Genomic DNA, 27,866 nt, shown 5'->3' with positions numbered 1-27,866 from the left:
ACTCATTTAGAAAAAAAAAAAAATTGTAAGAGAAGGAAAAGGGGAAAATAATTGGTTAACACATAAAAAGGTACATATATATGATAATGTATACTTATGCTTATAATATAAACATAAGAAAAATATACATGCCTTCTGTGGTCCTCATTTCTGTAGCTGGTTCCAAGGTCAAGTTCATATTGATCACTCCTTTCTTTTACCACCCATTCCACATTCTTTACTTTCTGCTGGAAGCTCAGATGAGTAGGGTTCCTTACTAGGAAGATGATATAAAGCTTCTTTATACTCTGAGTCTTATAATCTTTAGAATCTGAGTCTTTAGTGGGTCTTTATCAGATTGCCACAGCTTTCCCTTAACAGCTTTCCCTTAAAGTAGTTTAAGAGGCTCCCAGGGAACACCTCGAACTCTAGATACAGCCCTCATTCCACCATTGTGGCATAGCAACCGACTTTCATCTTGATAATCAGTTCCCTGATCCAGTACAGAGACCCCTTCTCTGGCTGCTGATCCAGCACAATGAGAATGAAAAATGGCCAGGGGGGAGTCTCAGATGCCCATTCAACAGGACCATCATTTTGTTTCCTTGTACACGAGAACCTTCAAACTCATCGAGCCCAAGGTTGCAGAGAAGAAAGTAAAAATGGTTCCAGCAAGGGCGCCTGGGTGGCTCAGTCGGTTAAGCGTCTGACTTTGGCTCAGGTCATGATCTCACGGTCCGTGGGTTCGAGCCCCGCGTCGGGCTTTGTGCTGACAGCTCAGAGCCTGGAGCCTGTTTCAGATTCTGTGTCTCCCTCTCTCTGTGACCCTCCCCGTTCATGCTCTGTCTCTCTCTATCTCAAAAACAAATAAACGTTAAAAAAAATTTTTTTTTAAAATGGTTCCAGCAGATTATCTGGTGTAATTGTAAAACAAAGCCTCACATCTCTACTTCTTGGTTCCAGGACCCATGCACTGTGGCTTTGAGGAAGACGATATGACCTAGTGACTACTATTTAATTCCTTTAGAACATTCCTTTAGAATGGCACCCCGACCTCACCAGGTGTTGTCTTAGAGCTGATTCTGTGACTGAGGCTTCAGTAGGCTGCTTCACAAAGTTAGCTGCTTCTGGGTCATGAGTTATAAGGTAACACCAGTGAATTCCATGGACAGAAGCCCACTGTTGCACTTAGTTGCCAATAAACTCTCTCTCTTTGGCAGAGGCAATGAAGAAAACATTCTGTAAGTCCGCAAGTGGTAGTGCTAGAAGAAGCACTATGGGAAAGGAAGGTATATCTGTACCCAGAATATATTTGTTTGGGGACAAATTTCTTCTCCTTCCCTTATGGAAAAGCTCCAAGGTTACCAATATGCTGCCAGGGGCCAGACAGTCCCTCAGAAGAAAGGTGTCATATGATGTACTCAGGGAGGCCTCTGCCGCCGGGTGGTTGCACGTTTAGCAGCAGAGAAAGCCAGATCGTCACTGATGAGAGGAAGTCTATCTTACTGAGCCACTGGATAGCCTCTGTCTCTGCCACCAAGGCCACTTTGTACATGGGCCATCAAGAAAGCACTGTGATGAAAGGGGCGCCTGGGTGGCGCAGTCGGTTAAGCGTCCGACTTCAGCCAGGTCACGATCTCGCGGTCCGTGAGTTCGAGCCCCGCGTCAGGCTCTGGGCTGTTGGCTCGGAGCCTGGAGCCTGTTTCTGATTCTGTGTCTCCCTCTCTCTCTGCCCCTCCCCCGTTCACGCTCTGTCTCTCTCTGTCCCAAAAATAAATAAACGTTGAAAAAAAAATTCTTAAAAAAAAGAAAGCACTGTGATGGCTGCAGAAAGAGGCTGGCTGACATCACGGAACAGATTTTTCTCTACTTGATTATTGAGAGTCTCATCTACCAAGATTGCTCTTTGGTGAGTATTTTCATGGGACACTCACATCCTTACACTCTGTACCTATTTCAGAAGCCCATAGAGAACTTCAGACTTTCTTGTCACTGAGTTTTCAATCTGCCTGAGTCCAATCTCACAGAAATGACTTCCACTGATAATGGGTTACAGCTGCATACACCCAAGCTTTTTGTTGGATCAGAAAGCATTAAGTTCACAATGGGTAGGAGAGGACATAGTTCAGGTAAATTTAGAATCCCATGTGCCTAGTATTCTCTACATGGCCGTGGAAAATGCCCTATCCAGTATCTATATTTGCCACGTGAACCTGTTCAGGGTCACAGAACTTTTCTTGGCAGACAATGCCTGACATAGGGCCTTCTCTCACCCTGGGTCTCACTCAAAATTGGCACGGTATTGGTTTCTCAACACACATGTCTGAGTGGCACTCAAGCACAATACACCTTGCTTTTAATATCCAAAAAGTCCCACTGAGCATATTTAGGCCTCTGATTTGGTGATATGTAGTTCAAGGTGCAGTAATTTGCCTAGAACCAACAACCCTACATGCTCCTCAGAAACGTCACTGATGTGTGTCAGGCCCCTGAATTTTTATGGGGTTTCTCTTCCACCTCCTGGCACACATTTGTATTAGCATGACATCTGAGATTCTTGCTTCTTTCTGCTCAAAATGCTCAGCATGATGTTAATAATGGTATCCTGTGAGATGTCCACATGGTCGAGGATGCTGTGGATAATATTATGACAACACAGGAGAGTTCACATAACTCGGAGGTTTACTGATGTCTCTGCCAGGTAAAAGCAAACTGCTTTTGGTAATCCACACTAACTGATATAAGGAAAAGCATCTGTCACCTGTAGACCACACAACAGGGACTGTGTTCATTTGCTCTAGCAAACATACGACACCAGAAGTTACTGTGATTGAAGTCACCACTTGAGAAACTTTACAATGATTCCCAGGCATTCAACCAATGAATCTGTCTCTTATACCGGCCAAACAAGCAAAGGTATCAAACAATCTCAGGTAAGTGTACCTGTTTCAATAGCTTCAGAACTTCAGCTCAATCCAATTCCATTTGTCTTAATCTAATATTATTAGATATTAAACAAGGATGTGACAGGAATCAACAGCCTGCAGTGTTTGAGTGTTTAATGGTAACACTAATCTTTACAATCTCCACAGGGAGGTGTTATATAACTTTTTTCTTAAATGTTTGTTTATTTTTGAGAGAGAGAGAGAGACAGAGCATGAGCAGGGGCGTTTATTTTTGAGAAAGGGAGACACAGAATCTGAAGCAGGCTCCAGGCTCTGAGCTGTCAGCGCAGAGCCCGACGTGGGGCTGAAACACACACCGTGAGATCATGACCTGAACCGGAGTCGGACGCTTAACCAACTGAGCCACCCAGATGCCCCGGGGTTATATAACTTTTGATTTACCATTTTAGTGGATTTACACTAAAGTGAGTGGAAATGGATTTCTACTCACTCTGTTGAGTAGATCACCATGCTACTTCTAGCCTCTAGAAATTATTGTCAACTCAGATCTAATGTCCATTCTGCATTTTCCTCCAAGGACACAGTCATCCTACTATACGACCACAGATCCTCCCTTGGGGTGACATAGACTCCTCTTCAATCGAGGGACTCCAGGTCTGTAAACTGGCTTAGGTGTGGGAACATGAGACACCATAACCTGTTATCATGGCAACTGAAGTCAAGTTTCTGCTCACCGGGTCTAGAGGTTCCCCAGTAATGTAAACCCCACAATTCTCATTGAAATCTGAGAGTCCATTTCCATGTCAGTATTTGATGGTTTCCTATCTCACATTTAGGTTTTTCATCCATTTTGAATTTATTTTTGTGTATGGTGTAAGGAAGTGGTCCAGTTTCATTCTTTTGCATGTTGCTGTCCAATTTTCCCAGCACCATTTGTTGAAGAGACTGTCTTTTTCCCATTGTATATTCATTCCTCCTTTGTCAAAGATTAATTGACCATATATATAGTTGTGGGTCCATTTCTGGGCTTTCTATTCTGTTCCATTGATCTGTGTGTCTGTTTTTTGTGTCAAAACCATACTGTCTTCATGACTACAGCTTTGTAATATAGCTTAAAGCAAAAGTGAATATTATTATCCTCTCTCTGTATCCATGCCCATTTTATATAGCCCCAGTAGATGTTCTCCAACAGCCAGACATGTGAATATAGAACAGCAAGCTCTCAACCAACTGACCAGAGTACTGTAGCTACATGAGTACTCTGAGATGAGATCAGCTAAGCCTGGCCCAGAACAGCAGCAAAGGACCCTAGACTCATGAGCAAAAATAAAGCATCATTGCTTTAAGCTATTAAGGTTTGGGTGGGTTGTTATACAGCAAAAATTAACTGATTTCAGAGCACTTCTAGTCTTGGGAACTATTATTATCAGTCAGGGTCCAATCAGGAAAATCTGGGTATTTCAAATGGGGGATTTTGAGAACTGGTTACACAGGTGATAGAATTGCGAAGGAGCTAGATGGGATAGTGAGGAAACTGAGAAGCTGCGGCCATCCCAAGAGCCAGAAGGGCACAGGAAGGTGGTGGTACCAAAGGCCAGAAGCCAGGGTCATCAGTGGGGGCTGGAACCCACTGCAACCACGAAGGGCACAGCTATCTGGTGGGAGGTGCAGTCACAAAGTAGACTTTAACTTTGGCGTTACACTTTTTCTTTAAGCTCACTAGTGCCATTAAATACAGCCATTTCACCTGCTTGTTGAGCAAGTTAACATTTAACTTATTTCATTAAATAAGTTAGTGTATGTGCATAGTTCAGTGTCTGGTGCATAAGTGTTATAAGTCATCATTATCATATATTTTTATGGCAAAAACTATCATTGCCCCAAAGCCTTTGCCTTTGATGAGCACCTCATTCAATGAGAGCCCAGGGACAATGTCCTGTTTACTGCTATATTACACAGGCTGCCAGAAACCTATCTCTGAATATTAATGTCGTGTTTTTATTTTTTTAATTGACTTTAGACCCAAACAAGGCCTGAAAACAAATTCTAGATTCCCCCTATTTCCCTGAGTGTAGTTGCCTACAAACCAACCCTCTCTTTGGTACTAAAACCTGATTCTAATTCATCTAAACAAAGAATTTATAAAATGGCATGTTGGGTAAGAAAATTGAACCCTCAAATCTTAGTAGTCTTAACACAAAAACAAGTTTCTCACTCACCCTACATTTCCAGTGAGGGTGGGAACCAGGAAGTCTCCTCCATATTGTCACTTGGGGACCCAGAACGATGGAGGGTCCACTATCTGTGACATTCCTAGTCACAATGTCAGGGGAAGACACTAGAGAATCATGCAGGGGCTTTTCAGTGCCTCAGCCTGGACTTAAACCATGCCCTGGGCTAGAAGATAGAGTCTTCTCTGCAAAGGAAGGGAGAACCAGATAGTGTTGATCAGCAACAACGTTTACCACAGAAACAGCGCCCAGTCCTTAGCCAATAGCTGCTAATATAAAGGGGCAAAGGGAGGGAATACACAGACAAGATCCTGCCACAGGGGTAATCTGTTTGAATACCAATCCTGATCCCATCACTCATTATCTCCCTGCTGATCTCCATACCCTTGAAAACATCTTCCAGAACATTAGTCCTTGATTTTATTACAAATAATTTCAAATTGAACCCCCCTAAGGTTCAAAATCCCAGGTAAGAAGAGAATCTGATTAGCATGCCAGGTAGTTTAGGTCATGTGCCCATGGTTTAGTTGCAAAGGGCAGGAAGAGGAAATTTCTGCCTCTTTCAGCTTTCACACTTGGCAGAAGGATGCTGTTTCTTCTTGAATTTAAGATTCCCTGTAAATGAGGGGTGTTCAGGTTTCTGGGCAGCCCAAACAAAAATGTGCCCTGTATCGTTTCAATGATTTGCATATTTACAAATTATATATAAACAGATTTATACAGCATGTGCCCCTTTTTGGCCTGGCTTCTTTCACAGTATCATTATGCAAAGGTCCATTTAAGTTGTTGCACATATCAGTGCTGAGTACTATTCCATTGTAAGGACATGCCACATTTGCTTAGCCATTCACTTGTTGATGAACATTTGTAGTCTCTACCTTTTGGCTACTGCCAAGAAAGCTACCAAGAGCAGTCATGAACAGCTTTTTCTGGACATGTGCTTCTATTTCTCTTGGGTAAATATCTAGGAGTGGAATTGCTGGATTGTCCGGTAAGTGTGTGCTTGAACTGTTAAGAAACTGCCAAACTCTTTTCCAAGATGGTTGTGCCATTTTACATTCCCACCAACCATGGATGAGAGCTCCAATTCTCCAATTGTCATAATGCTTGGTATGGCCAGTTTTCTTAATTTTAGCCATTCTAATAGGTACGTGGTGGTATATTATTGTGGTTTTAATTTCCATTTGCCTGAAGACTAATATGATTTTTTCATATACTTATTTGCCTTCTGAATGTGTTTTGTTTTGCAAAATGTCTGCTCAAATACTTTGCCCATTTTTAATGTATTTCTTGCAATCTGAAGTTTCCTTTTCATTGTCGTAACTGTTTCTGCTCCTGTTTTCTACTATACATTCTATTGTTTTAGATTTTACATTTAGGTTAGTCATCCATTTGGGGTTAATTTTTATACCTGGTGCAAAGTACTGATCAAAGTTTGTTTTGTTTTGTTTTTTCTTTTGTTTGTTTGGGTTTTGTTTTTTGTTTTTTGTTTTTTGTGTTTTTTTTGCATATGGATATCCAATTGTCCTAGACCCATTTTTTTTTTTAATTTTTTTTTCAACGCGTATTTATTTTTGGGACAGAGAGAGACAGAGCATGAACGGGGGAGGGGCAGAGAGAGAGGGAGACACAGAATCGGAAACAGGCTTCAGGCTCCGAGCCATCAGCCCAGAGCCTGATGCGGGGCTCGAACTCACGGACCGCGAGATCGTGACCTGGCTGAAGTCAGACGCTTAACCGACTGCGCTACCCAGGCGCCCCTAGACCCATTTTTTAAAAAGACTATCCATTCACTACTGAATTACCTTTTCTTATTTGTCAAAAATCAATCATCCATATACGTGTAGATCTATTTCTAGACTCCTGAGTTTGTCCCAATGATCTGTATGTCTATCTTAAACCATATGGCATTAATTACTGTATCTTTAAATCTAAAATTATGCCAAAATAGAAAGCTTATTTAAAAATGCAAAAAGATAGAGACCTAACTGAAAATGAACAAAAGCTATGGTCAGTTTACAGAGAAGGAATTACAATGGCTCTTAAATGTGCAAGAAGATTCTCAACATCAGCCATAATAAAACAAACACAAATTAAGGCTGAGTTAAGATACAATTCACACCCTCAAATTTTCAAATACCAAAAACTTTAACGACACACTTTATATTGATAAGGATGTATGAAAATGGGTACTTTTACCCACTGGTGGCATGAGTTAAATTGGAACGACCCCTGTGGAAAACAATTTGGCAACATTTACTCATTTGTTAAATGGGTATAACCTTTGACCCAGCAAGTCTGTTTCTAGAAATTTATCCTGCAATATAGTTCAATAAGTGTTCACAGATCATGTTCAACTATTTCCACTGTGGCATTTCTTATAATGGCAAAGACAATAAACAACCAAAATGTCCAGCAATAGAGAACTGGTTACATAAATGATAAAGTCCTATAATAAACCACATTTCACTAGCAAAAGAATAAGTTAGATGTATGAAATGTAATGGAATGATCTTCAAAATATACTGATAAGTGAGATATTCAAAGTGCTGAAGAATTATTTTAGGATGCTGCCATTTGTGTGAAAAGGAAACCTATACACATTAAAAAATATATATGCCCTTATAGGTGCAGAATAGTTATGGAATATAAAACTGAACAGTGGCTGTCCTTGGGGATGAGATAATGGAGTCAGTGCTGAGGGAGAAGATAAGCATTATATAACTTCTCCTCTGTTTGAATTTTTTTGCTGTGTGTGTGTGTGTGTGTGTGTGTGTGTGTGTGTGTTTCAATTAGAAAATCTATTTTAAAAGAAATGTATACTAGGGGTGCCTGGATGGCTCAGTCAGTTAAGCATCTGACTTCGGTTCAGGTCTGATCTCACGGTTCGTGAGTTCGAGCCCCGCATCAGGCTCTGTGCTGACAGCTCAGAGCCTGGAGCCTGCTTCCAATTCTGTGTCTCCCTCTCTCTCTGCACCTCTCCCCCTCATGCTCTGTCTCTTTCTCTCAAAAATAGATGCTAAAGTTAAAAAAAAAAAGAAATATATACTAAAGGTATGCCATCTTAAAACAAGAGTGATTATCTCAGGAGAGGGTGATTATATTTGATTATCATTTTCTTCTTTATGCTTTTAAGCACTTAACCAATTTTATAACATGAAAATGTGCTATTTCTATAATCAGAAAACTAAGTACTCTTAAAACATTCTAGAAAAGGGTAAGAAGGGATTAACTTTACCTAATTGGACAATGGCTAAAAGAGGATGAAGAAAAAGATGGTGTACTTTTTTTTTGATCATTCATTTACACATATATACACACAGCACACAATTCAAAATATATTTCTGCAAGTAAAAATCAGTCATCAAGAAAGGTAAGGAAAGGGTGCCTGGCTGCCTCAGTCAGTAGAGCATGCAACTTTTTTTTTAATAATTTTTTTTAAATGTTTATTCAGTTTTTGAGAGAGAAAGAGAGCACATGTGCAAGTGGGGGAGGGGAAGAAAGAGAGGGAGACACAGAATCCAAAGCAGGCTCCAGGCTCCAAGTTGTCAGCACAGAGCCTGACAGCTGCAAGATCATGACCTGACCCAAAGTTGGACGCTTAACCAACTGAGCCACCCAGGCACCCCAAGCATGCAACTCTTGATCTCGGGGTTGTAAGTTGGAGCCCCACACTGGGTGTAGAGATTATTTAAAAATAAAATCTTTAAGGGGTGTCTAGGTGGCTCAGTGGTAAAATGCCTGACTCTTGATTTTGGCTCAGGTTTTGATCTCACAGTTGGTGAGATTGAGTCCCACATTGGGCTCCATGTTAGTACGGAGCTGCTTGGGATTCTCTCTCTCTCCCCCCTCTCTCTGCCTCTCCCTCTCTCTCCCAAAATAAATAAGCTTAAAAAAAATAGAAAATCTTTAAGAAAGAAAGAAAGAAAGAGAGAAAGAAAGAAAGAAAGAAAGAAAGGAAGGAAGGAAGGAAAAAAGGTAAGTAAGGAAGTACAACAAAAGAAACTAAAAGCAAACCATCTTTTAAAATCCTTTTTCAAATGGGACAAAGTTCTACCATCTGGTAGCAATGTGAACTTGCAACCACATGAATCATTATGACAGTATCATTGTGACTTTTGAACGCTCTCATCATCAAAAGAGTCTGGTGACATCACCATTAGCAAAAGATTCAAACACCAGGAGAGTATTTTACAATATCTGATTTTTTTTATGAAGACCCAAAAATATGATGATTGGGAAACATCCTAGGACTTCTAACATCACGAAAACTAATGGTAAGGCTCTTAGGAAGAAACTATGAAAGGTTGGGTGATCTGGTAAAATCATACGTAGGGGTCATCCCCAAACCTTGGCCTTGAAAGTATATTGTGCAAAATAGATGACACTTCAATATGGGGCTCAAAGTCACGACCCCAAGATCAAGAGTCACATGCTCCACCAACTGAACCAGCCAGGTGCCCCATGGGTAAACAGAAATCCTATTTAACACCTTTAACATAAGCTCAGTGCATTGGCTAGAGCCAAATATTCCACGTTAGTGCTTAATGCCTTTAATTTAGATTTTTAATCACTGTTTACAAGAATATACCTTTCAGAGAGCTCGTATATATTTTTAGTTTACTTGACCTATAGTCTTTGAGTAAATTATTAGTCTCAATACCTTTGTGAGGAAAAACTATATAAAAACCAACTTTGGAGGTAGAATGTATTCCAATACATAAAAACATCTTCATAAGGACCTCATTTTCTTTTCACAGAAGCACAAATGAAATAGAATGAGAGTTTTATTGAATTTCCTTATTCAGGGTGATAAAGAAATACAAAAGGAACATCACACTGTACCTAATCTAAAAAGTATCAGTTGGCATACTAAAAGGGATCTTTGTAAGCACTTCACACAAAACTTAGGTTTCCCTAAATCTGCCTTCTTCCTTAGGCCAAGCATTCTAGACTCAGCCAAATTTCCATAAATTAATTTTATAATTAATTAGTCACTAGAAGATGGCAAGGAAGTTGTTTCTTACTTTCCAAAAAACTCCTTTTCTTCTCTTTTTTTTTTCTAGGAGAGAATGAATTCTAAGTGGAAAATGCTGTTATTAACTTCATTTGCTTTATTGCTGATGTTGATTAAGCATCGCTCCCGGTAAATATACAAGATTGATGAATCATCATCTTTAATGATTGGCAGAGTTGACCTAAAATGATGAGTTTTGTCCAAAAAAGGTTAATAAACACTCCCTAAATTAATCAGAGAGTATCTCCTCTTTGAGGAACTGATTAAATTATAAATATATTAATTCTTTCATTTTTCAACATTCAACAAATATTTATTGAGTACCTTTTTGGTGCCAGGTCCTGTCCTAGGTGCTGGGAACTTATGCAGCTTTACATTCCAGGTCGAGAAGATGGACGATAAGCAAAGAAACCTATAATACAATGTTAGGAGCTTTGTATTGGTTTTAATGTTTATTTTTGAGATAGAGAGACAGAGCATGAGTGGGGGAGAGACAGAGAGAGAGAGGGAGACAGAATCTGAAGCAGGCTCCAGGCTCCGAGCTGTCAGCCCAGAGCCCAACGTGGGGTGGAACCCATGAACCACGAGATCATGACCTGAACCGAAGTCAGACTCTCAACTGACTGAGCCACCGACGCACCCCAGGAGCTTTGTATTTTATATAATAAGGCTACAAAGAAAGAAATAAAGCAAGATCAGAGAACAGAGAGTGTTGGGGGACTATTTTAGATACATCTTAAGCTATGACAATAAGAACACGACTCAAAGAAAACTACTATCGAAATATAACTGTACTGGAGAACACATCTGTTAACCTGCTAAAGTTCTCTTATAGAAAAATTCACATTCTTACCTCCTCCATGCCTTCCTCATCTTTATGGTCTTTTTAAATAAGCAATGCAATGTTACCGAATGCTATTTGAAAATCAGCTATATTGTGGGAGCTAATGTCTTTAAAAATTAACCGTATTGTTTTGGTATCATGTTCTACATGTTATTTGTCCTCCTAGGGTGTTATGCCTTAATAGAAAGGTCTATCTTAGTCAAAAAGGAGATAATAGATCAGAAGCTCATTGCAGGCCCGGATTCCAGAACTGGAATGTCCCATCAGAACCAGATGCTATGCATTCCAGAACTGTAGCATTATGCCTGGCATGTAGTAGGTGTTTAGTAATCACTCGGCTAACAAATGAGTAAATGAATGGAACTGAATTCTAGATTTTTTGTTATTCCAATTGCAATAGGCGTTTGTTCAAATTTAACACTAAAATGTCTCTTTTTATTTATGTGAAGAATAAAGAACCACCTAGAGAAGATAGATCTCTGCTGGTAAGAATCTGTTCTGTAAATATTCTACAAACTGTATTGAGGGCAAACTGGCTGGAGTCGAATGAGTTCTAATGGTAATGGCAACCGGAAGGCACATAAAACTGAATTCTCCAGAGACAACCACTGACAAATTTCTTGGGTATCAGTTCAGAAATAATCGGTGCATGTGCATATACACATGTATGTGAGTTTGTATGGACATGTATATGTGCACATCTCCAAATTTTGCTCCTTCAACACATTTACCTGCTTATACCAGATAAATTTTAGACATTTGCTATATTTGAAGTACCTCTGTCCAGGATATTTTTCTTTAGATTGACAGCCATCTGTGGTCCACCACATTTTCTACCATCGACCATTGTGTAGGACCCAAAAAATTATTAAAACCAAACCTCAAAAAAAAAAAAAAACCTGTTCTTAAAAGTTCTCCTTGGGGCGCCTGGGTGGCGCAGTCGGTTAAGCGTCCGACTTCAGCCAGGTCACGATCTCGCGGTCCGTGGGTTCGAGCCCCACGTCAGGCTCTGGGCTGATGGCTCAGAGCCTGGAGCCTGCTTCCGATTCTGTGTCTCCCTCTCTCTCTGCCCCTCCCCCGTTCACGCTCTGTCTCTCTCTGTCCCAAAAATAAATAAACGTTTGAAAAAAAAAAATTAAAAAAAAAAAAGTTCTCCTTTTGTCACTCTACATGTTTAGTGCAGTTAGGCATGGAAAATTTGGATTTCGAAAGAGTATGAGTCTTTAGCAATCCTATATTAAAATATCTTTGGTTAAAAACACCTCCGAAATGTCAAGATGGGATGCGCTTTCAAAGTCATTTTTTAATATTTGATTTTGAAATAATTACAGATTCATAGGAAGTTGCAAAGATAGTACAAAGAGGTCACATGTACCTTTCACTCAATTTCCCCCAGAGTTACATCTTACGTAACTGTCATGCAATATCAAAATAGGAAATTGATGCTGGGACAATGTATGGATATAATTGTATAACATTTTATCACATGTGTAGATTTGTAGATCACCAAGGTAATCAAGATACAAAATGATTCCATCACCACAAAGATCTCCTCTGAGCTACCATTTATACGCACCCCAACCTCCTCTCCTCAACCCTTCTAATCACTAGTACCATTAATCTATTTTTATCTTTACAATTTTGTCATTTTGAGAATGTTTTATAAATGGAATCATACAGTGTATGATCTATTGAGATGAGCTTTTTTCACTCAGGATAATGCTCTTGGGATCCAACCACCTTGTAGTGTATCTCAATAAATCACTCCTTTTTTATTGCTGTGTAGTATTCCGTAAAGGGACGTACCAAAGTTTGCTTAACCCTTCACCTACTGGGGGACATTTTGGGTGACAATTCTTTTCTTCCAGCACCTGAAAAAGATTTTTCCACTTCCTTTTGGGTCCATAGTTTCTAATTAAAAACATCCATTTCATTCAAATTATTTTTCCCCTCTAGGTGAATCATTTCTTTCTGCTTGTTTTCAAGATTCTTTTCACCTTTAGCTTTCAGAAAATTGGCTATCATGTGCCTTAGCATGGATTCTTTTTGAAGTACGCTTCACACCCAGCATGGAGTCCAACACGGGGCTTAAACTCATGACCCTGAGATCAAGACCTGACCTAAGGTCAAGAGTCAGATACTTCACTTACTGAGCCATTCAGGCACCCCAGCATGGATTTTTTTATTTTAGGTTTATCCTGTTTGGGGTTCATTCAGCTTCTTGAATCTGTATGTTTACGTCTTTTGCCAAATTTGGGGGCATGTTCAGCCATATTTTTAATTGTTTTTCAGCCCCATTCTCTTTCTTTCCTTCTGGGGTTCCAATTACATGAATGTTAGATCTTTTGTTTTTGTTCCATGTGTCCCCGAGGCTTGTTCTTTTTTTTTCTTCAATTTTTTCTGTTATTCGGTCTGCAAGTTCACTGATTCTTCCTCCATCCTCTCCATTCTGCTGTGAAGACTATTTATTGGGTTTTTATTTCAGTGTTATATTTTTAAGTTCTAAAATTTCCATTTGGTTCTTCTTTATATCTTCCATATCTTCAATAAGACTTTCTATTTCTTTACTGTGACTTCCTATTTTTTCATACATTTCAAGTGTTTGTAATCGCTCATTGAACACTGCCTTTGTCAGATATCCTTGTTAGACAATTCTAATATCTGTGTTATCATGGCACCTGTAGATTATCCTTTCTCATTCAAGTTGAGATCTTTTCTTGGACAATTTGGGGGTATTATGAGACTGGATCTTATTTAAATCTTGTGTTTTCATAGGCATCCTCTTAACACGGTGCTAGCTGGGAAATAGGGTGGCACCCCTGCATTACTGTCGGTTGAGGGATGAAATTTTAGGTTCTTGACTCTGCCTCCCTTGAAACCCAGTGGGGAGGGGCTCCTTGTTACTAATGAGCAGGGATGGGAGTTGGGGATCCCCATGTGCTCTCCATTGATACAACCACAGGGGGACTGAGTAGTGGTGACTGTTTTAATACCCACTAATCCCCTCTAACTCCACACCAGTGAGGAAGGAAGGGAATCCCCATTATGGCCTGGTGAGAGTACACGTCTAGGCTCCCTACTTGGCCTTTGCTGGAGGGATGGAAATAGAGCCACGGATTTTCCTGTGGTATTGGGTTGGAGAACAGTGAGTAGTGTCTACAGATTCTTTGCCTTGCTAGGATGCCCTATTCCTGGCCCTTTGGCTATTAAGAGCAGCTTTTTCTCAGGGCTCTTTTTTTGTCTATACCCATTGGCATTTCTGAGTCGCACCTAATCTGAGATACATGTGGCAGAAAACCCAGGGAACCCACTGCCATGTCGATCCTTGAGTCCCAGTGCACCTACCTGATCTGTTTTCTTCTCTTTGCCTTTCACTCATTTGTTTACTTCACATATAATGTCCTGGGTTTTTAGCTATACTTAGTGGCAGGATAGGGAAACTGAGTACCTAGTCCATCTTTCTGGAAGTACAAATCACTTAAAGTTATTCTTATTTTACAAAATATCCCCAACTTATGAAAGAGAAGCCCCCTTATAACCTTGTTAATTAAATAGTTAACTTAAAAGCACAACAAAAACTTAGGTAGGTCCTATTTTTAAATGAAAATCAAAGACAAACATCTAGACCCCCTACTCCAACCCCTTTATTTTAACATGTAATAAAGTGTCTATCACATAGTAAGCTACTAATACTTGATAAATGAATTACATAAATCTGTATTTTTGTCTGAATACACATTATTTTTCCTGCTTTGTTAATTTTTAAAATATATCCCCCACTCAAGAACCATACTGTTCCCTGCCTTCCCACCTTTGGCTATGACCTCTTCACCCCACATCTCTTTCCTGAAATAACCCTTATCCTTCCAGACCCAGTTTACATATTTCATCTCCAAGTAGCTTCCCTTAACCCCACATTTAGGTTGGATGCCCCATCTATATGCTCCCATGGAGATCTGTGTTTTCCTATTAGCAGTTACCACTCTGCACTATAATCATCTATTTAATGTTGTCTTTTCAGCTAGTCTATTGGCTTTTAGAGGGCAGGAACTGATCTAAATGTTCACAGTTCTAGAACCAGCATCAAACAGTGCCTGCCGTGTTACAGGGACACAATAATTATTTGCTGAGTAAATGGATTACTCTTAACTTGACTTTCTCTTTGTACCCAGGGAAAATGAAAAAGAACTTCGGCTCTCAGACTGGTTTAATCCCAAGTAAGAAAGAATATTCTACACAAACACACACTAATGATAACAGCAACAACAACTCAATTTAAATGGGGGAGGATTTTTTTCCATCATCAAATTGTACCTATCCTGGGAGCTTTCCAGGCCTTGGCAGTTTTTAGTTTAAAGTCTTTTATATATAAACCTAGTGTCTATTTATCTAGAATCAGGCAATTGAGGGTCATAATGAGAAAACTGTTATCTAGTTTAATGTTCCTGGTTTTATTAGGAGAAAGAAAAAAAATCTTTTTAGTAACAGCCCAAAAATGCCATTAATGACTCCTCTTGATTTTGGCATTAATACTTGGGGGAAAATCTCATTCTTTTTTTTTTTTTTTTCTTTTTTGAGGTGGGGGAGGGGCAGAGGGAGAGGGAAAGAGAGAATCTTTTTTTTTTTTTTTAATTCTTTATGTTTATTTATTTTTGAGAGAGAGGGAGAGACAGAGCGTGAGCAGGGGAGGGGCAGAGAGGGAGACACAGAATCCGAAGCCAGCTCCAGGCTCTGAGCTGTCAGCACAGAGCCCGACGCGGGGCTCAAGCTCACGAACCGCGAGATCCTGACCTGAGCCGAAGCAGACGCTCAGCTGACTGAGCCACCCAGGCGCTCCAGGGGAAGACAGAATCTTAAGCAGGCTCCACACCCAGTGTAGAATCCAACACAGAGCTTGACACAGGGCTCAATCCCACAACCCTGGGATCATGACCTGAGCCAAAATCAGGAACTGAATGCTTAACCTAACCAACTAAGCTACCCAGGTGCCCCAGAGAATCTTATTCTTTATGATGGCTATCTAGTATTCTATTTTACGGCTACATACCATAATTTATTTAGTCAGTTCCCTATTGGTTTTGAATCATTTGCAGTTTGAAGGCTATTGTTAATAATTTTTTGATGAATATCTTTGCACATATATTTTTGTACACTCTTGTGTGAACTTATCCATATGATAAATTCCTATTGTAGCATCATTAGATTAAGAGATATAGACATTTTAGGAGCACTTGGGTGGCTTAGTTGGGTAAGCATCCAACTGTTGATTTCTGCTCAGGTCGTGATTTCACAGTTTGTGATTCAAGCCCCCTAGTAGGCTCTGCACGGATAGTGTGGAACCTGCTTGGGATTCTCTCTCTCCCTCTTTCTCTGCCCCACTCTCTCCCACCTCCCCTCCCCTCTCTATCTCTCAAAATAAATAAATAAGCTTAAAAAAAAGATTTAAAAATTTTAAAAAATGAGATGCAGACATTTTAAATTTTTACTCAGGTTGCTAAATTGCCTTTTAATAATTATACCATTTATTTTTTAATCTATAGTGGGTGAATGTTAATTTTATTTGTTTTATAAATTTCAATTTTATTTTAGTTGTATCAAACATTTTTTTATTGGCAAAACTATTAGTTAAAATATCTCAATTCATTTTGCACTTCCATAATTATTGTTCAATTTGATCATCTTTTATATGTGTTATTTATATTTCATCTTCTGTGAATTCCTTTTTCATATTTATATTTTTTAAATAACCTTACGTGCACACAATTAGATTAATAACAATCTTTGTGGGGTGCCTGGGTGGTTCAGTTGGTTGGGCATCCGACTTCAGCTCAGGTCATGATCTCACAGGTTCATGAGTTTGAGCCCCGCATGAGACTCTGTGCTGACAACTCAGAGCCTGGAGTCTGTTTCAGATTCTGTGTCTCCCTCTCTCTCTGTCCCTCCCTGCCTTGTGCTCTGTCTCTCTCTGTCTCAAAAATAAACATTTTTTTAATAATAATTAAAAAAAAAATTTTTTAATAAAAAAATTTAAATAATAATCTTTGCTACATGACTCACTCTCATCATTAGGTTTTTCAAAGCCCAGTCATTATTTATTTATGTGCTTTCTCATTTATTTCTGTTTTCTTTTATTTATTTTGAGAAAAACAGAGCAAGCAGGGGAGGGGCAGAGAGAGAGAGAGGGAGAGAGAGAAAACCAAGCAGGCTCCGCACTGTCAGCACAGAGCCCGCCTCGGGGCTCAAATTCAGGAACCATGAGATCATGACCTGAGCCGAAACCAAGAGTCAGATGCTGAACTGACTGAGCCACCCAGGTGCCTCTCTTGCTTATTTTTAGTGAAACAAAACCTCAACATTCAATAACTTCAACATCCAGCTATCCACCTCTGTCTTTCCTAGGACCCCCATTCTGTCTCCTCACCCTCTAGCCTTGAAACAACCTCCATCCCGAATCCTGCTTCATCATCCCCTTGCTTTCTCTTGTTTTAAGTGTATATCTTCCATTTGTATTCTGGAACAAGTATATTTTAAAATTACAGCTGTTTGTAATTTTTTAAAGAAGATATAATACCACGTGTAATCTCCAGGGACTCATTTTGACCCTTAATATTAGATTGCTAAGATTCATCCAAATTGCATATGACTGTCATTCATTTTGATGGCGGCATTACAGTTAACTGTAGAAATATACCACAGTTTGCTCATCCCCTGCCTTATCAGTGGGCACTTGGACTGCGTCTAGATTTTTGTTATTTTGAGCCTTAAGAGGTAACACTCTTGTAAGAGGCCTTTCCAAAGAATGTGTTTACGATAGGAAAAAAAAAAACGTAGATAAAATAGCTGCCCGATTCTTTCTCTGACCTCATCTTCAACCATTGTGTCCCTCACCCACTCCTCCAATCATACTGGCTCCTTGTTGTTCCTCAGAAACACCAAGCAAGCTCTCACCTCGGGACTTTGCACCTTCTGTGCTCTCTGCACGGACTGCTTACCCTCCAAGCAGCCAAATGGCTCATTCTCCCACTCCCTTCAAACGCTGTTTTATCAGTGAAGTCTTCTCTAGCTACTCCCTTTCTCCCTTACCCAGATTTATTGTTCTCAGTTGCTCTCCCCAACATCTGACATACTGTATATTTGCTTGCTTATTCATTTACTATCTGCCTTTCCCACAAGAGTGTGCCTAGAAAAAAAAAAAAAGCCTAGATATAGTAGGGGTTCAATATTTGTAGAATAGATAAATACATGAGATCTTCTGTCTAATTGAAGTGACAGCACCTTCATAACAATGTAAAAGTAGTGGGAGAAGGCACTGCACTTTATCATTAAGCATCATATTGGCTTTTAGTTTAAAATGAAATGACCTCTGCATTATGGAGATATGAGGGAAGAAGCTCATTTTTGGTTCTTATTAAGTACAAAAAACTATAAGCTTAAAGTAAATATGTGGGAATAAATGTCTCAGAATAGCCAAGAAAGTGTGAAAAAATAAGAAAGTTAAAAGGATTTTGCCTAGGGGCACCTGAGTGGCTCAGTTGGCTAAATGTCCAACTCTTGATTTCAGCCAAGGTCACGATCTCATGATCATGAGATCGAGCCCCACACTGGGCTCCACACTGGGGGTGGAGTCTGCTTAAGATTCTCTTTCCCCCTCTGCCCCACCCTGCTCATGCTCTGTCTCTCATGCTCTCTCTCTCTCTCTCTCTCAAAAATAAAATTTTTAAAAGAGAGGGTTTTGCCTTAAATAGTCAAACATATTTTGACATCATTGTGATCAAATCAACATGGAATAGATCAAAGGAGTAGTAAATCCAGAATTAGGTCACAGTATGTATCAAAGTTGATATATAACAAAAATGGCATCTTAAAAATCAGTGAGGAAAGGACAGATTAGTTCATAAATTATACTGACACTATTGGTGATCTAAGTGGGGGCAAAATGGGGCATTAATCCTATGGCATAAAGATAAATTCCTGATAGACTACAGATTTAAGTGTAAAAAATAAAGCAATAAAAAAAATCTTGCTAGAAAATCAGTAAGACAGGGGCGCCTGAGTGGCTCAGTCGGTTTAGCGTCCGACTTCGGCTCAGGTCATGATCTCGCGGTCCGTGAGTTCGAGCCCCACGTCGGGCTCTGTGCTGACTGCTCAGAGCCTGGAGCCTGTTTCAGATTCTGTGTCTCCCTCTCTCTCTGACCCTCCCCCGTTCATGCTCTGTCTCTCTCTGTCTCAAAAATAAATAAACGTTAAAAAAAAATTAAAAAAAAAAAAGAAAATCAATAAGACAACATGTAAAGTCTAGGTAAGAAGGAAATCCTCTTAATCCATGCTGAAAACCTACCACCTATTTAAAAAGATGTATTTCACTATATACAAATTTTAAACTTTGATTTGGTTTAAAAACAAATTAACAATAGAAAAACATGAAACTCACATTAGAGGTAGCCAACGCGTATAAGAAAAGATACTCAAGTTCACTAGAAATTAGAGAAATGTAAAATAATGTAGTAATGAGCTACTGGAATCTTTTTAAAGCCATAATCTAATAGTATAGGGAAAATGCTGGTGGGAAGGTGAAGTATTTCAGCCTTTTAAAAAATAATTGGGTAAAAACTATGAAAGATGAACACATGAGGTTCCTGGGTGGCTCAGTCAGTTAAGTGTCTGACTCTTGATTTCGGCTCAGGTCATGATCTTGAAGTTTGTGAGTTAGAGCCCCACATCAGGCTCTCCACTGCCACTGTGGAGCCTGCCTGGGATTCTCTCTCTCTCCCTTTCTTTCTGCCCCTCCCCTGCTCACACGTGTGCACACATGTGCTTGCACTCTCTCTTTAAAAAAAATATTTTTTAATGAACATACATATACAGCAATCCTATTCCTGGGACTAGCCATTAAAAATAACAGCAACAAGGGGAGCGTGGGTGGCTCAGTCTGTCGAGCATCCGACTTCAGCTCAGGTCATGATCCCACGGTTCATGGGTTCAAGCCCCACATTGGGCTCTGTGTTGACAGCTCAGAGCCTGCAGCCCGCTTCTGATTCTGTGTCTCCCTCTCTGCACCTCCCCTTCCCATGCTCTGTCTCTCTCTCTCTCTCTCTCTCTCTCAAGAATAAACATTAAAAATTTTTTTAAAAGATAATAGCAACAATACCTAAGGACATAAGATTAAGGTTTGTTGCATCAGTTTTTATAATGACAGACATTCCAGGAATAAAATGTATATACCTAGTCATAAGAAAATGGCTAAACAAACTGTCCACACCTTGGAATATTATGCAGCCATTACAAAGAGTGAATAAGAACTAGTCCAGATAACCTGGAAGGATTCCCACAAGGTTGTGATGAGTAGAAAGACAAGCTGCAGGAAAGTATGCGTTATCTCATCATAATAAACAAGATTTTAAAAAAATTTATTTACTTATTTTCGAGAGAGGGAAAGAGAGAATTCGTGCATGAGCGAGGGAGGGGCAGAGAGAGGGAAAGAGAGAACCCCAAGCAGGCTCCATGCTGTTAGCCCAGAGCCTGACTCTGGGCTCGATCTCACCAACCGTGAGATTATGACCTGAGCCAAAATCACGAATTGGACGCTCAACCTACTGAGCCACCCAGGCGCTCCAAAATAAACAAGATTTTTAAAGCCTGCATATGTGTGCGTACTTATGTATGTGTGCATATTGTGCACATGTTATCTATACAATTGGATATGAATATGGAGGGAAAAAGAAAAGAGCACAGATGAGGCTGCAAATATGGCAGGCCAGCGGCTAGGAAGAGGAAAGTGGAAAGCTACGTGACGTGATGCAGGGGTAGATGTGGGAAACATACACCCTGGAAATGCTCTAGTACTCTCATGGTTCTGTCTGCTTATGGTATATTTATCTCTGCTATATCACTTTAGCTTCTTACACTTTATAGACTCATGCACAGTTCCTTAAAACTGTATATAGGTCAATATAGCCTTGATTTACAGGAAGAGTCCCCATCCTCTCTCTCCAGATCTATTTTTCGAACAAATTATAACCTCCCATATTACTGTCATGAATCCCATCTCAGCAAATCTTAGGAACACCTTCTAGCATTGAAATCACTTCTAATTCAGTGTAGCACCTATTCTCTTTTTATTACGAATGTGGATATCTTAGCCCATATATATGATTTCCCTCCTTCGTTAGTATACTTCTTTGTAAGTCACACCTATGATAGTCTACAGTACTATGACACTTGAGCATACTATCTGTGTACCTTCCTTCTGCAAATTTTCATTGTAAGCAATATACTTATGAGCAGGTCATTTTGTATCCTGTTGAACACCCTCTGCTTGGGCATGGTGAGGTATTTCCTAAGCTCCTCAGATACTGAATCTATCAGGGTATGAGAGAAACAACTCAACTAAGATGACGTAACTTTAGTGAAGGAATGGTTGGCAGAGATTGGAACAAGGTTAAGAGACCCAACAAAGGACATGGAAGCATCCAGAGGCTTCAACAGTAAGAAGCTCTTATCACCCTCGGCCCAAAGGGACAAGGGAAGGGATGGTGCTCCTGGAGACCAGAGATTTCTGGAACCATGAAAGAGCTGCCCAACAGAAGCTGTAGCTGCATATGGACACAGCCACTGGCAAGATCTCAACAAAGCTGGGAGAGAAAAGAGGAAAAGAGACAATTTGTTTTCCTGCCCTCTGATCTTACGTGGGTACCTCCCATTAGCAGAACCCACTGCAAGCCACAGGGCAGGGAACATTGGGTGATCAGTCTGCTCCCAAGGCAGGCCAGGTAGAGAAGGCTAAGGATGGACAGGGGAATTGTAAATGGAGAATAACTAACACAATCCACCTTTCTGACTTAGATGGAGAAGCTCATGTTCCCCAAACACGAGAAACAAAGTCACATCAGCTAGCGGGTATCATCGAGGTGATGGAAATCTAGCCATATTCCCACTGGAAACCTAGATCGTAACATCTGCCATCTCTAGTATTCTTCATGTAAGGTGGCAAAGGGGAGAAAATAATTAACATAGCGGATCACGACTACAGTCCTACCTCTGTAGCTGTTCAGGAGGCGGGCAACAAAAGGAGGCAGTTAATAATCACCATTCCATGGTTTCTTTATCCTCTGCTAATCCCTTTGATGGTCAGAGTTTCTATTCGATAGGGTTACTCAAACCTCCATCCCTGGAGAGTCTGGTTCCCTCAGTGGTCTGACCTTACTGAGTTGCCCCAATTTCCCACTGACCATTATTACTGGAAATGAGGTAGCTGGGGGCACTCCCAGAGAGTCCTTTGCATTCCATATGAAGCCCTGCTTGCCATCCTTGTATAACCGCATCTTCCTATCTTCTCGGTGATGAAGATCAGTCATGCCAACCAGTACAGTAATGCCATTTTCTGCCTGTTGGCTCAGCAGCATGAGGAACCATCAGTTTCACAGAACCATGACTTTCTCCCTAGAGCAAAGACTCCTCCCTTGGGAACTGAGAACTCTAAACACACTGGACCCAAAGTCACAACAACAGCAAGCAAACATTCTATAAGTGAATTATTGGATGTAATCGTGAGCAGGGACATCCTCACATCCACCTTGTTTTGTGAACTGTGCATTCTAGCTTTGGAAGGTACAGTATCTCACGCTGCTCATTGAGTCAAAGCGGGAATGGCGAACTACTACAGAAAAGTACCTCGGCCTTTTCAGGGAGTTGTCTCGGAACTAACACTGAAAATGAGATTTCCCTGGCTAGTCCACATTCTACCAGGCCAGGTGCCTCAACACAGGGAGGCACACAGACCAGAGAACTTTGTGGAAATGGCCAACTGCCACACTACTCTCGCCATGAAATGGGTAGCTTAGACAGAGGCAAAGTTATGTGTGATACGAAGGCAACTAATAAGATATTCTGCAAGTCAACAAAGTTGGCAGATTTGTAGGTATGAAAAGCAAATCCCTACCCAGAGCATAAAACGTTCCCCTGAGGGAAAAGTGTTGCCCCTTTCTTTATGGGGTCTAATATAATCAACCAGCCATCATTTGGCTGGCTGGTTCCCATGGGAAATGGTGTCACCCTGTGGGCTCCAATTGGCCCCTGCTGTTGGCAAGCTGGGTGCTCAGCACTGGCTCTAGCTTGGTCTTAGCAATGGGATGTCCATGTCACTGAGGCCGTGCATAATCCCCATTGGACTCCAAGTAGCTGGGGCCACTTTATACAGAGACACTAAGTCAGTCACAAGGGAGACCGGGCAAGGTGTCTGACTGACACCCAGAGGGCAGATTATCTTATCCCCCTGATTGCTGAGCATGTCCTTTGCAGAGAATGCCCCCTGGGCAGCATTTACCTTCCAGGTAAAGAGTTTCGTACCTGTAAGAGAAACCTAATGACTCTAAATCTCTTCCACTCCTTCCTCTTCTGTTTTATCAAATAATTTCTAAACACAAGTTTTTAACTGCCTTCTGCTTTCAGAGGCTTTTTCTTTCGTTCTAATAGCAAATCTTTAATCTTCAGACCCTTTCCCATTCTCAAATAGATACTGATTAGCCTCTGTGATGTGCCTAATTTATAAGCATCATCACTGTGATAAGGGTACATCTGTCCAATATTAAAGTGGAGTCTGAGACTTTTGAGTCAAATACAAGTGTATGGCCATAAATTCTAAGTATAAGAAGGGTTTAAAAGTAAATGTATAAAAAAAAAAACAAATAAATGTGTAAGTTTGAAAAAATCCTTAAAATAGTAAAAGGGGGTACTTTTCAAGAATTTTGTTATTATTATTAATGTACTATTAAGGGTTGCCAAATTCTACCCTTGTCTGGGTCTAGATTTGTAATTAAAACCTGTAATTACCAAAAGCAAAATGGCTTCACACTTTGTGTTCAATTCCTTCCAAAATGAAGGCCTTAAGTTGCTTTATTTTTATTTTTATTAAAAATTAAAAAAAAACTTTAACATTTATTTATTTTTGAGAGAGAGAGAGAGAGAGCATGAGCAGGGGAGGGGCAGAGAGAGAGCGAGATACAGAATGTGAAGCAGGATCCAGGCTCTGAGCTGTCAGCACAGAGCCTGATGTGGGTCTCGAACCCACAAACCATGAGATCATGACCTGAGCTGAAGTCGAAAGCTTAACCTACTGAGCCACCCAGGCACCCTGGCCTTAATTTGCTTAAATAGTTTAATGTCCTCCCTCCAACCAAACTGTTTATTATTACTTTTGTTTCCTTATTTTGTTTTTTGGGGGATTGTTTATTATTCCTAATTCTGCTTCTGCTGTTATTTTGTTATTATTAGAAGCAAATGTAATATCATCTCCCCTTTTGGACTAATCTTATTTTCTTCCAGGTTGCACTGATGGGCCTACAGCATTAGGAAGGGTAGAAAGAAGGTACTCTAGGAAAAGAAAAAGGAAGAGAAAGATGAGAAAGGGGTAAAAAGAAAGGAAGACATAAGCAGACAGTAGTGCTTTCTGTTTTAGGCAATAATCAGAGAAATGTTCAGACAACGAGCTGTCGGTTTAAGCTATAGTCAGAGCTCAAGGAAAAAAATCCCTGGGCTCAAAGGGCAAGGTTTTTTTGTGATCTCTACACCCAACATGGGGCTCAAACCTACAACTCCATGCTCTACTGACTGAGCCGGCCATGCGCCCCTCAAAAGGCAGTTTGGTATAATGACCAAAGCACAGATTCGGAAAGCCAACTGGCTGATTATGAATCCTGATTCTGCCATTTATTAGCTGTGTGACACTAAGTAATTTACTCAACCAATCTGCGCCCAAGTTTCTTCATATGAAAAATAGAGATAATGATGGAATTTATATTATAGGACATTGCAAGGATTAAATAAATAGTGTAAAGCACTTAATCACCATGCCTGGCACTTAGTTAAGTACTTTATAATGATTAGCTACTATCACTTGGAGGACAACATTTGCTGTCATAATAAGTGGTACTCTCTTAATCGTTTTTCTTGTTTGTTCAACAGAAAACGTCCTGATGTGAAAACGACAACTGATTGGTTTGCGCCGATCATCTGGGAAGGAACTTACAACAGACAAGTCCTGGAAAAGTACTACAAAAGGCTGAACATTACCATAGGCTTGGCTGTATTTGCTACTGGAAAGTAGGTGCTACTAACATTCATCCTTTTTTATTTTGGAAACATATGGATAAGCACCCGTGAACTCTCTACATCCAAACAGCCACTCATAATTAACCCTAATCATGATTTCTGGCTGGTCTGCATAATTATTTGTAGTGGTTATTTTCTCCAGCCATGGCTGATTTCTTAACACGACTTGGAATCTTTCTATTAATATCCACTTAGCTCACTTTTCCTTTCTTCTCAATAAATTTTATGGCTTTTCTCAGCCCCCGCTCCCCAAGCTCACTACACTCTCTTTCGCTAACCAACACAGTTAAGCTCTAAATGCAATTTCTACCCACCTTCCTACTGGTAGTTCTTTAGCAACAATGTTCTCTTGCAAGTTTAAGTGACATGTCTTCTCCTGATGAGTTTTAGCAAAGTGAATGTTTGGTCTTCCGTGTTTCACAGGTTTGTGGATCAGTACCCGGAAAAGTTCCTCCAGTCTGCTAATAAGCACTTCATGACTGGCTACAATGTTATCTTTTACATCTTGATGGATGACTTCTCCAAACTACCTCCCATAGAGTTAGGGCCCCTTCGAACATTTAAACTATGTACTGTACTCAAACAACATGTGTGGAAAGACTTCAATTACATATACATGAAAAACTTGGATACGTACATCATAGAACATATCCAACATGAAGTCGACTTTCTCTTCAGTATGACTGTAAACCAGATCTTCAAGAATGACTTTGGGGTGGAAACCCTGGGCGAGTCTGTAGCTCAACTCCATGCATGGTGGTATTTTAGACATGCTGAAAATTTCCCCTATGAGAGAAGACCTAAATCAGCAGCTTTCATCCCTTTTGGAGAGGGAGATTTCTATTACCAGAGTGCAGTTTTTGGTGGCACACCCCGTGAGGTTTTAGCCTTCATTAAAGAATATCAAAAAGGAGTTACCAGTGACAACAGAAATGGACTCAAGAGCATATATGAACATTATTTAAACAAATATTTGTTTATCAATAAACCCACTAAGTTGTTATCACCAGAATACAATTGGGATCCAAATTTTAGAACTCCCCCACAAATTAAACATGTGAAGATAGCATGGCATTCAAAGAGCATTTGATGGTTGTATCATTAGGTTTATGGATTAATAAGTGAATCACAATAATTCCTGAACTACGAAACATTAAACGTCTCCGTGTTTTTGGAAACTTACAAAAATGTGCAATCTTCCAAAATAAATTGTTTTTCTCCTTGCAGTTTTAAACCATCTAAATCTACCTAAATTGGAGTAAGAATAAATGGGTGTTAATTTAATATTAACGCACAGTGGTGTTATTAGCTACATATTATAAATAATGTGGAAATACTTTTGGAGGCACAAAATGAAGAAACACTCCTGGTTCAGAAAATAAAGATGGGTAGATGGATAGATAGATACACGTGTACACACACACACACACACACACGCACGCACACACACAATGTCAAAGGGATATATGTAAAGGGAAAAAATATTCATCAACTCACTCATTAAAAACTCTGTTTTTCAGTGTTGGGAGATACAGTGCTTGTAAGTATTCTCAATTAGCATTTAATCTGTCTAGTATCTGATTGAACTTAGGTGAACTAGAGACATTCTACCAAATACATCTTACTTTTATGGTTGCAATGATGTTGGGTGCATGGTTTTTAATGCTACAGGAATTTATTTATTTATTTATTTATTTATTTATTTATTTATTTATTTATGAGAGAGAGAGAGAGCGCGCGAGTGGGGGAGAGGGGCAGAAGGAAAGAGAGAGAGAATCCCAAGCAGGCTCCATGCTCAGCAGAGTCTGATGAGGTGCTTGATCCCACGACCCTGGGATCATGACCTGAGCCGAAATCAGGAGTTAGACACTCAACTAACTGGGCCACCCGGGAGCCCCAGGGACTCTTTTGTAAAGAGCTATCAATTTAACTCCATGGTAAATATATTCTTTTAGGTGCAGTCAGGGATAGAAAAAATGTTAAGATATATAGAGAGAGACTATACATTTTATAAAATTTACCTCAAGCAGCCTATGGTCCAGCAGGGGAGATAAAACTATAAATATCTCTTTTGGAAATTTAGAAGTGCTAAAACGTAAGGAAGACATGGCCAAACTGCCGTAGTGGTTCAAGAAAGGAAGCAACTACCTCAGAAGAACCTTTACTATGTAGTCACATCAACATGCTTCCACAAATGAATGAAGCATTATAGCATAGTTATAATAACTGGAGGTTCTAAAGTCACAATAAGTTATTATTTTAATCCTTTTTTGTTGGCTAAAAACTAAGGTTTAGTAAGTGTTCTATAAAAGATAAAGATTATTGGCTATTAAAACACTAAAATTGGGGCACCTGGGTGGATCAGTGGTTAAGTGTCCAACTTCCACTCAGGTCATGATCTTGCAGTTCCTAAGTTCGAGCCCCACATCAGGTTCTGTGCTGACAGCTCAGAGCCTGGAGCCTGTTTCAGATTCTGTGTCTCCCTCTCTCTGTCACTTCCCCACTCATGCTGTCTTTCTCTCTCTCAAAATAAATAAACATTAAAAAAGTATTTTAAAGAACACTAAAATTATAAAGGAATATTTTTTTTTTTTAATTTTTTTTTCAACGTTTATTTTATTTTTGGGACAGAGAGAGACAGAGCATGAACGGGGGAGGGGCAGAGAGAGAGGGAGACACAGAATCGGAAACAGGCTCCAGGTTCTGAGCCATCAGCCCAGAGCCTGACGCGGGGCTCGAACTCAGGGACCGCGAGATCGTGACCTGGCTGAAGTCGGACGCTT

The 27,866-nt window shown here is 40.0% G+C and overlaps 1 protein-coding gene and 1 long non-coding RNA gene across 12 annotated transcripts in view; one reads left to right on the top strand and one right to left on the bottom strand.

Annotated features, from left to right (window-relative positions):
* The window catches only part of LOC147575032 (uncharacterized), a 98,890-nt gene that overhangs the window by 34,300 nt on the left and 36,724 nt on the right, over nucleotides 1-27,866 (bottom strand). For 8 of the 9 annotated variants that reach the window (XR_015243011.1, XR_015243012.1, XR_015243009.1 and 5 more), the window contains one exon: nucleotides 10,458-10,545. The exons of the other annotated variant lie outside the window; for it this stretch is intronic. This is a non-coding gene — a long non-coding RNA (uncharacterized LOC147575032). The remainder of the gene's footprint in view (nucleotides 1-10,457; nucleotides 10,546-27,866) is intronic. 9 annotated transcript variants of the gene reach the window in all.
* LOC112850931 (glycosyltransferase 6 domain-containing protein 1-like) lies at nucleotides 1,786-26,373 on the top strand. Of its 3 annotated transcripts, XM_086683893.1 has the most exons (7): nucleotides 1,786-1,888; nucleotides 2,781-2,912; nucleotides 10,183-10,262; nucleotides 11,427-11,462; nucleotides 15,150-15,194; nucleotides 24,937-25,074; nucleotides 25,507-26,373. In XM_086683893.1, the coding sequence occupies exons 2-7, from the start codon at nucleotides 2,838-2,840 to the stop codon at nucleotides 26,171-26,173; spliced, it is 1,041 nt and encodes a 346-aa protein (XP_086540019.1). In that variant the 5' UTR covers nucleotides 1,786-1,888; nucleotides 2,781-2,837; the 3' UTR covers nucleotides 26,174-26,373. The 3 variants fall into 3 exon arrangements, with proteins under 3 accessions (XP_086540019.1, XP_025770227.2, XP_086540020.1); XM_025914442.2 differs by lacking the exon at nucleotides 1,786-1,888 and having other exon boundaries at nucleotides 2,648-2,912; XM_086683894.1 differs by lacking the exons at nucleotides 1,786-1,888; nucleotides 2,781-2,912 and adding an exon at nucleotides 9,136-9,393.

Source organism: Puma concolor, chromosome D4 (assembly GCF_028749965.1).
Source record: "Puma concolor isolate L17-30 chromosome D4, mPumCon1.1.hap2, whole genome shotgun sequence".
Taxonomy (NCBI): Eukaryota; Metazoa; Chordata; class Mammalia; order Carnivora; family Felidae; genus Puma; species Puma concolor.
This window is presented reverse-complemented; position numbering and strand designations above follow the sequence as displayed.

Bases quoted from the DNA above. Each gene is read 5' to 3' on its own strand.
- LOC112850931 (XM_086683893.1), top strand. From the start codon at position 2,838: ATGATTCCCAGGCATTCAACCAATGAATCTGTCTCTTATACCGGCCAA. The intron at 2,913-10,182 runs GTAAGTGTACCT...TTTTTTTTCTAG, and splicing joins AAGGTATCAAACAATCTCAG to GAGAGAATGAATTCTAAGTG. The intron at 10,263-11,426 runs GTAAATATACAA...ATTTATGTGAAG, and splicing joins TTGATTAAGCATCGCTCCCG to AATAAAGAACCACCTAGAGA.